This window comes from Perna viridis, chromosome 2, assembly GCF_037379345.1.
Source record: "Perna viridis isolate PV_CMFRI_1.1 ecotype Kerala chromosome 2, ASM3737934v1, whole genome shotgun sequence".
In the NCBI taxonomy this organism is placed as follows: Eukaryota; Metazoa; Mollusca; class Bivalvia; order Mytilida; family Mytilidae; genus Perna; species Perna viridis.
The window spans coordinates 43702049-43710874 of NC_142446.1; the positions used below are offsets into that span (position 1 = coordinate 43702049).

The following is an 8826-nucleotide window of genomic DNA, read 5'->3' on the forward strand; positions in this document are numbered from 1 at the left end:
ATGGGGCATTCAGAAATGGAATTTCCAATCAATAAGTCTTTGCATATCTCTTTATAAATGTGAAAATTTATGAATTAGAAAACAATCACGCAAATGTCATTTATATAAAGCCCCAAACAACCAAGAGTGCATGATGCATTCAGCATAATGCATAAAGTTTTGATAAATGTAATAAGAACGTGTACCATCAGGTAACTTTAACATGCAGACACAACTATTTTCTTCTGAAAATATATCAATTAAGCCAATAAAACGCTGAATTAAATGCATTTTTAGAGTTCTTTAAAAGTTTTCATCTCTATGAAAATATCTTTAAAGTAATAACTTGAAAGGCACGAGAAAATGAATTTCGCTAAAGATTAGGGCACCTGCCAAATTTACAATGTAAGTATACAATAAAAACGGCCCAGGTAGAACGTGACGACAGATAGAGTCTTGTTTAAACGTTTATATACTTTTTACTGACATAAATAGTTTAAAGATGTGTCACCACCGCGATGACTCATACAAACTAATTAGTACAATTTGTTTCGGTTTGTCCTTCAATTATGCCTAAATATAGAATAGCCGTTATATATTCTAATTGTTTCCTATACAAGGATAAAATAATTATTATTTGGAATACATTTCCAAAGAGAAAGTTGTCATTCATGACAAGGTCACCGATTTCCTGCAGAATTAAGGAAACCGCAAATCCGAACAAGTAGGTCGAATATCATTACGATTATCATTGGTGACTTTAACGGCTTTTGTTTTGCTACATACTCAGTCTAACAACTGCTCAAAAACATCGAACACATTCGGTCACTAAAATATGAAGCAGTACTACTTGGTAGTAGTTTCTTAAATAATTGTGTGCCTTTCATGAGCCACGGAAACAGCAATCTAGATACGATTTGTTCTGCATAAGTTGTACTACTGAGTCTAAAACGCATTACTATATATACATCGAAGAACAGACCAATTTTGTGTTTTATAACAAGCGTTTTGAGCAGATGGTTGCACAGAACTGAAGTTGGTGAAAATCCACTTGCGTTTCATCTCCTGTAAATGAATCCATATGGGGGAGTATTCAAAACGATTGCGATGATTTCGATGATTGTAACCTCGTCTTTTTTATTGAAGATTTGTTAATTTCATGCATTTTTTTGGTAAAAAAATTACCAATGATAGCCCGGACATATGTCATTCTGTTGTGGCTTCATTGCTCACTTGTGAAATGACGTGTATAATCTGCTTTTGTATTCCTGTGCAACAAGTATGCTTCATCTTGATGTAACGGATTCATATCAACATGACGTTTGATCGGTGTTCACACTTCCATGAGCACTTAAGCTCCGGAAAAAGATAGTGACATCATTTGTTAAGGCTTACATACAAGATATGGCAAAACCTTGAATGAGTTTCCGTATTGGCACGTACCAATGCGTAATCTCTACTTACAAGACTACTTTACTATACAAGAACTTGTAATGAAGTATAATATAATGTTGCCCCTCAAAATCATTATGTAACACAGTCCTGCTTTCATTAAGATATATTGTTAGGTTGTTATTCTATCGATACATATATTTCGTCTGAGTTTATCGCATTCCACAAATCATCCGTTGAGGTGTTTATTTCAGGTATCGCCTTGTTTCATTATTTCAGGTTTTTCTTGCAAAGAACAACAAAACAAAAGCACAATTTAGTGAACTGATAAGGTAGTTGAAATCGGGAAAACAATGTGTCGACTAACTCCTCGCTCAACTGGTCAAAACAATAAAAATAAATGCAGGTAAATGGTCGTCATTATAAATACGTTTCATTGTCACAAAAAAAAAACTTCAATTTAATCCAAAAAACTTCCAGAAGAGACGAACGGACGGACACACAAGCAATAAAAAAGTGTAGTGTCCTCCCAACCAAAAATAGCTATAAAAACGAGAAAAATGTTCGATGTATACATGTACAGTGCAGATAATTTGATTTCTTTCATATTGGTGTAAAATCTGTTTTTTTTTTTACATACGGTTGTACTCAATCCACATAATGATTTGAATAAGAGATACAAATCCGCATGTCATCAATCAGAATATCCCAAATTACCATTGCTTTTAGAAATACGAGTTGTCATATATTAAGCATCAAGATCTGATTTCTTTTAAGTTTTAATCATGTACAAAAATATAAATAACAACAAAAACAAAAAGTTAAAGGAAGAGTCATACATGAAAAGTCGCGCAAGCACCAACAAAAACATGTGTCAGGCACGAGAATACAAGACAGCAAAATATAAAATGAACACTTTAAATATCAAAAGAAAACTTTCATGCATAGAATCTTTGTACAAAAATACATAGATCATAATCTCTAGCACTCCTGATGCATTTATGGAGTCATTCACTATTGTCAGTCCATCTACCTGTTCACGATGCATAACTGAGTCTCCTGCCTTACAAGACTTATGCAAAAGCATAATCTATTAATATTGCTGAATGTCTGCTATTTGTGTAAAAGAACACTAGTACCGCCACTTTGCATTGAGTCTACTGGCCCTGCATGCTCGATGCTGGAATTGTCCAGTCTGGCAAGAATAATTGCATAATGTTATTATTTTATGCCTGAGTTTATAACGAAATTAAAGTCGGAGAACTTGCATTTTCGTTGCTGCTTTCACTAGTTGTTCTTGAAGCTTCAGTACTACAAGTATTAGGTCCATTAGTGATCGGGGTCAATCCGGTATGATCAACCATATTGTCTAGTGAGAAATAAAATCCGTTAGATGGCGTTGTTATGGGAACTCCTGGTGTTTTGACGGTCTTGAATGATAGACTACTTGGTCTTGTTGTTATGCATGAACTAGTACAAGTCCTTTCAACTGGTTCCGATTTGACTTTGACACTTGGAGAAATGTCCCGCTTTTCGCTGCCATCTAATTTGCATACTGGATTGTGAGCTTGAAGAATAAATTCTAATTGATCTTTTTCTTGTTGAAGGGCCTGGATTTCAAGTTCTAAGTTGTCTCTTTCTTTTTCTAATCCATCTGTTTCCTAGAAAATAAAAAAGACAAATATTTTATAATGTTTGAAGAACAAGGTACAGCCTACTCTAATTAGCACATCCCATTTACATTATTTTGTTTTGAATTTATCATTGAACAGAACAGTAACATTAAATTCAGATGCTTGCCAAATTATCCTACATGCACTTGATATTGAGTAAGATTATCACAAGCAATGCAATCAACTTTCGGTTTTTCATGTGAATTATATGAAGTGAATGCTTTTAACTTACGTTGACTAAACGGTTGGTGTGGTCTACTCTCCTTTGACGACATTTAGCTGCTGCAAGTTTATTCCTTTCTCTCCTTATTCTTCGCCTTTCTTCTTCCTCGGCAGATAACTGTAAATAAAAAAATAGGTATAAAATATTCATTCGAACTACCACACAAAAATATACATACAGGAAAAAAAATTGGGAAAATTTATTTTAAAGCGTGTCTTAACGTGGAAGTTGTTTTTATAAAATTTGCACGATTAAAACCTTGGCAATGTATTGAGACTTAAGGGCATAGTGAAACTGTAACCCGCCCACTATCAAAGGCAAAATCGCCTACACTTTTGAGAGTTAACAAATGACCGAAGCTGGTACTTAATTTAGTTGGGGATTAACCCCGATTTTATACTTGACTTTACATAAATGTTAACGCAAACAAAAGCAGGAAATGGTATCAACTTATCTTGTCGGTCGATTGTCCGGCTTTCCACTTTGATGTCAAGTTAGTGATTTCAACGTAATAGATTATGTTGTCAAATAGCTTTTAAAAATGAAGTATAAAATTTTATTGACGAATCAGTTCGATATTTGGAAGACAAACAAATTCCAGTGGTATCTATGTAGTTTAAATCCTACCGTAAGGTGTTGAAAAATGACCTAAATTTTTCTAGGTTTCATATAGATGCTTACATTTTCATCATTTCTCCTTCGTCCACCTTTACGGCTTCCACTTGTCACGATGTATGATGAAGTAGCATGGGAGTCCCCTCCATCTGAAACTCTAGATTTCTTGCTTGGTGACCAATCGGAGTCACTGCTATCTCCGTAGTCGTAGCCATCATTTGACCGATCGTGGATGTCTACAACTGGCGGAACGAAGCCGCTCTGTGTCAACGGATTCTGTCCACTGTTGACTGGCACTGACTGAAGTTCAATAAATGTCTGCTCTAAAGTGTTAAGAGTTGACGGGGTCAGAAGCGATGTAGGTGTTGCAGCTGCTGTCACTCCGTAGGAAACGGAGGGCATAGAATACTGGAAAACAATTAAAACAAAATTAAATTGGGAAGAAGCATATTAATTTAATTTGATTACTATTTTTGTTATATAATATGGAAAAAAAAAACATATTCAACATTGCATTTATATCAAATGACTTCAAATGCCGGCAAACTTAAACGGAAAAAAGTTTTCAAACCTAAAACAAACTTTTAAAGTTTTTATGGCTTTAGATGCCTACCTGGGAAATGTTTCTATAGTAGCTACTATGGTGATAAGGATTATGCCACATTATGATTCAAGAGATGTTAAGTCCTTCTGGCCTACACTTTTCATATAACATGCATACTACATGAAACGAACATCTTATACATCAAAAAATACTTGATCACGTGTGCTAGCTAAATTTAACTTCAGACATGCGCATATGCAAAGTTCAAATTTCCAGCCAAATGTAGCCTGAAGCCCATTGTTCCTTTGTTAATATGAAAAAAAATCGGACGCTTTAATAATGACCTCTTGATTTTATAACATTATTCGATACAAGTTAAGTTGAAAAAAAATAGGAAACAAAGCAAAAGAAACGAAGAAAATGCTTACCGAGGTAACGGCAGTACCGCTGTTGGACATGCTAGAAAGGATCTTTGCCACGTATTTAGATTCGTCGCTGTAACTCGTTTCTTTGTCTTTTGCGCCAGGATACATTTTAACTAAACCACCAAATAGATGTTGAAGCACTAAAAGTTTCACTACTTCCGAGATTTAAATGTGTATTCGCTACTTTTCAGGTTCTGTTTTCAAGATGACTCACGATTAGACATTCATAGAATGAGAGGGAATACACCATTCAGATCTTATATACAGTGTGAGTCAGTGTGAATCATCGTCTAAAATTAGTAACATTACTAACAGGTTCATTCGGGTTAGACTACGTCATCTGACAAATCAATGGATAAAATCCGAGTGATTCGATAAGAACTAAAATTAGACACTCCTTATTAGGTATTGCTGAGTGACGTCAAGATAGTGTTTACGTATTTTGTTTATTTGTTCACGGTCTATAGTTAGGAAATAAACAGGAAACATGTTTATTTGTTACCTATCTTCGTTATATAATTTAAAACAATTGATATGAGAGAATGTTCTCGAAGCACTAATAATTAAGGCAAAACAGTTATTTGTATTATATCACCATGGTTAAAATCAAAACACCAAGACCAATGCAAAAGCAAGGGGTCAGAGTTTGATTAACTTGGATCAGCTTTCACAAGTTAATGTTATGTTAATGTTATTGTAAAAAAGAACCCCACCCCACCCCCCCCCCAAAAAAAAAATATCATAAGTAGTAATATAGTATATTTCCTTCACTTTCCCAATTTCTAACGGAAAGTATATTTTTTATAGTCTGAAGTCGAGAAGCATTAATAACAAAAGCAGAGACGTTGACGAATATATTTAGTCTTCTTTTTTAATTTGATTAAACACGTCGTGCAATTAAAATAAATGTCAAGCAAAAAAAGCTTACTCCTGCAAAATTTAACTGGTAAAACACTTTTAGTGGTTCGTTTATTTTAGGTTTTATATGTGATTTACATTATTTTAATAGTTTGAGAAAACAAGGTCAATCCGGGATTCTACCTGTCATTCCCGGTCGCTAATACACATGAGCTACTAGCCTTGAACCTAGCCAGGTAGATATACAACCGAATACACAAATTCACAAACAGCCTAAAAGGTGAACGATCTAATACAAAACAAAAATAATAATGGAAAAATGCATTAAAGAAATAAGAAAATTGTTGATTTTTATCAAATCAGACTGATGTTAAGCAACTATACACAGGAATGCATTATTTTTTTACAATTACAATTAAATCTTTGATTACGCTACCCTCCATGTCTGAGTGCGTATTTTAATCAGATTCTTGACAGCGAAATATAAAATCTGATGTTCTTTTACAAATAACATGGGGGACTAAGTTGACAGCAAAGACAGCAAATTTACTATGTTCTAATTGAAAAAAAAATACAATGTACCGAAAATCCAGAAAAAAAAGAAACAAGTTATGCAAGATGGTTTCTAAAGTTTAATGACTGTTTCTAAATTATCACCGATACAAAAATACGGTGATACGACCTTAAAAGGGCAAGTAATGTGTTCCCTAAAATATATTCAATTTGAATCTATTTCCTTGTACAAAAAGCAGATTAATTAAAGAGTACACATCAGCTTCATACACCAAAAGAATCATGTCAATTAATTTCAAATTAGAAAGCTGAAATCGGATTCGTCATCAAATTAGAAACAATATTGGAAAATATCATATTGCATACGTAATCAATGTGAATAAGCTGTAAAAATATTTACAGATGTTGCATGTACATTTCAATATTGATGAAGTGATTGACATGACGTATCCATACCAATCTATTTCATACATCATAATTTTGAAGTCCATCTGTCAACACTTGACGAAATTCTAAATATTTTCCCAAGGATTTCAATGCCGCAGAGAAAAACTTTTCATACTAGTACACAGAATACACTGACGTACAGGAATGGAGGAGTAAAAAGGCAATAACATACGCGGAAATATTTTCGTTTAAATGTTCTTTTGATATAAACGTGTATGACTAAATGACTCTGAAAGGATTTATAATGCCCCATTGTTTTATAGTGCATGTTACTATACTCGGCGTCACATAAATAACATACTGTTAAAATTTGAATAAAAATATTTTCTATGACTTTATTGACACCAACCGTCGTTTAAATTGTCTTAAATGACTTGCTCATTCGTTTAGCCAAACAGCTTCTCAAAAACAAGTCGCTTATTAGCTTAAATCATGGGTAACAAATCCTTACGGGAAAATCCCATACTAATATCCGCCATGTTGGTTTTTATGGGACGATTTGTTTACAAACGAAGTGCGTAAGTTCCCGTCGAACTCCGGTGACAATCGTCTGCTTGATCAACTTCTCGGTATTATACGTTGTTCGCGTAAAATAAATCCGAGATATCCGAAATAACGCCGAATTGCATTCTGGGTTCTTCGGTTTTTGGACAAACCATTTAAACGTAAACAACATCTCCTAGCAACCCGATCACTGTAAACATGGCCGACTTTTTACAATGTAAATATTGCCACCTAGAATTAAAATCTGACCGGAATTTAACGATTCAATGTTTAGGGAGAAGCCGTTTGGCTAAACGAATGAGCAAGTCATTTAAGACAATTTAAACGACGGTAGGTGTCAATAAAGTCGTAGAAAATATTTTTATTCAAATTTTAACAGTATGTTATTTATGTGACGCCGACTATAATGCAATTTAAAAATCAGTAGAACCACCTAAACCGTACTGTCTTTATGTTTCAGTGATCGAAACCGCGTCGGTGGTATCGAAAGCGAAATTTATTTTTATTTAAAACAATTAAGACAAAAAGCACTTGGAAAATTTTGTATATGTGGAAGTAAAAGCAAAAAGACCGTTATTAGAAAGAGGAAGAGAACCCTAATAATCTTAAAAGGGAAACAGAAAACCTTCCAAACCGACACCTAAATACTCAAAAGGCGCGCTTACTGCAACTCTTCATACCGCTCGTGAAAATGCTTCGCAGGTTTTCTATCTATGTTTTTTAACTCTCTGCTTTACTTAAATTTTCTTGTTACAAGCCGATGTCGGTAAAGACAGTTCTCCTAAACGCAGGGGCAGATCCATTTTTTATGAAAAAGGAGGACCGGCTTTCAATTGCTCATTGTTGTCACAATTTTGCATATTAAAAACAAAATTTTCAAATATAACGAGAGTTAACCAATGCATTGGCAAGGCAGTGAGTGAGGCATAACATTTATGGAAAGAGGTCCGTCAAATTTCATTCAATTACTAAATGTTGTTAACAAAGAGTTTGCAACCAACTGCACGATCAGCTTTGTCATTCACGTCAGAGGCCGTCTTGATTATTATTTTCTTTAGTCGGGAGTTGCATGGTCATTTCCCAAAGTATTTCTACATTTACCACCGCTGGCAGTACGGTAGTCAAAGAAAAGCAAAGAAGGGAAGGGGAATCAGTACGATTAAGTGACAGACACTACTAAGACAAACATACAATATATAATCTTGTCCCGTTACCACAGTGTGCACCCATTCCCCGCTTAATAACAACTAATGTTATAGTGTTGTTGTCGTAAAGACAATTTCTGTCAAGTATGATGTTCATAATACTCAATTGCGTTCTCATCCCTACTGAGAGAAATTCTTGTTGTGGTTTTGGAGAAAAGTACTTGCATACATGTGCTACTTGCTAAGTATGAACCGTATTGAAAGTGTTATTGATCTTACATGAAAATATCAAAATATTTTTTATGTAAGGTCAATAACACTTTCAATACGGTACAGTAAGAGTAACAACAAACTAACCGAACACTAAGTCATGTCAAAACAAATTAGACATTTCAAACGAAATGGTGGGTTAAATCTAGACTTGACAGCGCCAAACCTCCCTCTTCCATTAAAGTTACTAACGATTTTAAATCTATTCCCCAATATGTTCACAGACCCTTTCGTTCCA

General features: G+C 34.3%; 1 protein-coding gene across 2 annotated transcripts; it reads right to left on the bottom strand.

The window, feature by feature from the left end:
- Window positions 1-2132: 2132 nt before the first annotated feature.
- On the bottom strand, window positions 2133-5368 carry LOC148625235 (uncharacterized). Of its 2 annotated transcripts, none has more exons than XM_088568640.1 (4): window positions 4855-5368; window positions 3949-4290; window positions 3277-3384; window positions 2133-3032 (listed from the first exon to the last, which is right to left on the bottom strand). In XM_088568640.1, the coding sequence occupies exons 1-4, from the start codon at window positions 4957-4959 to the stop codon at window positions 2610-2612; spliced, it is 978 nt and encodes a 325-aa protein (XP_088424766.1). In that variant the 5' UTR covers window positions 4960-5368; the 3' UTR covers window positions 2133-2609. The 2 variants fall into 2 exon arrangements, with proteins under 2 accessions (XP_088424766.1, XP_088424765.1); XM_088568639.1 differs by lacking the exon at window positions 4855-5368 and adding an exon at window positions 4496-4654.
- Between the last annotated feature and the right edge of the window lie 3458 nt (window positions 5369-8826).

Bases quoted from the DNA above. Each gene is read 5' to 3' on its own strand.
- LOC148625235 (XM_088568640.1), bottom strand. From the start codon at position 4,959: ATGTATCCTGGCGCAAAAGACAAAGAAACGAGTTACAGCGACGAATCT. The intron at 3,385-3,948 runs GTAAGCATCTAT...TTTTATTTACAG, and splicing joins GAAGGAGAAATGATGAAAAT to TTATCTGCCGAGGAAGAAGA. The intron at 3,033-3,276 runs GTAAGTTAAAAG...TTTATTTTCTAG, and splicing joins ACACCAACCGTTTAGTCAAC to GAAACAGATGGATTAGAAAA.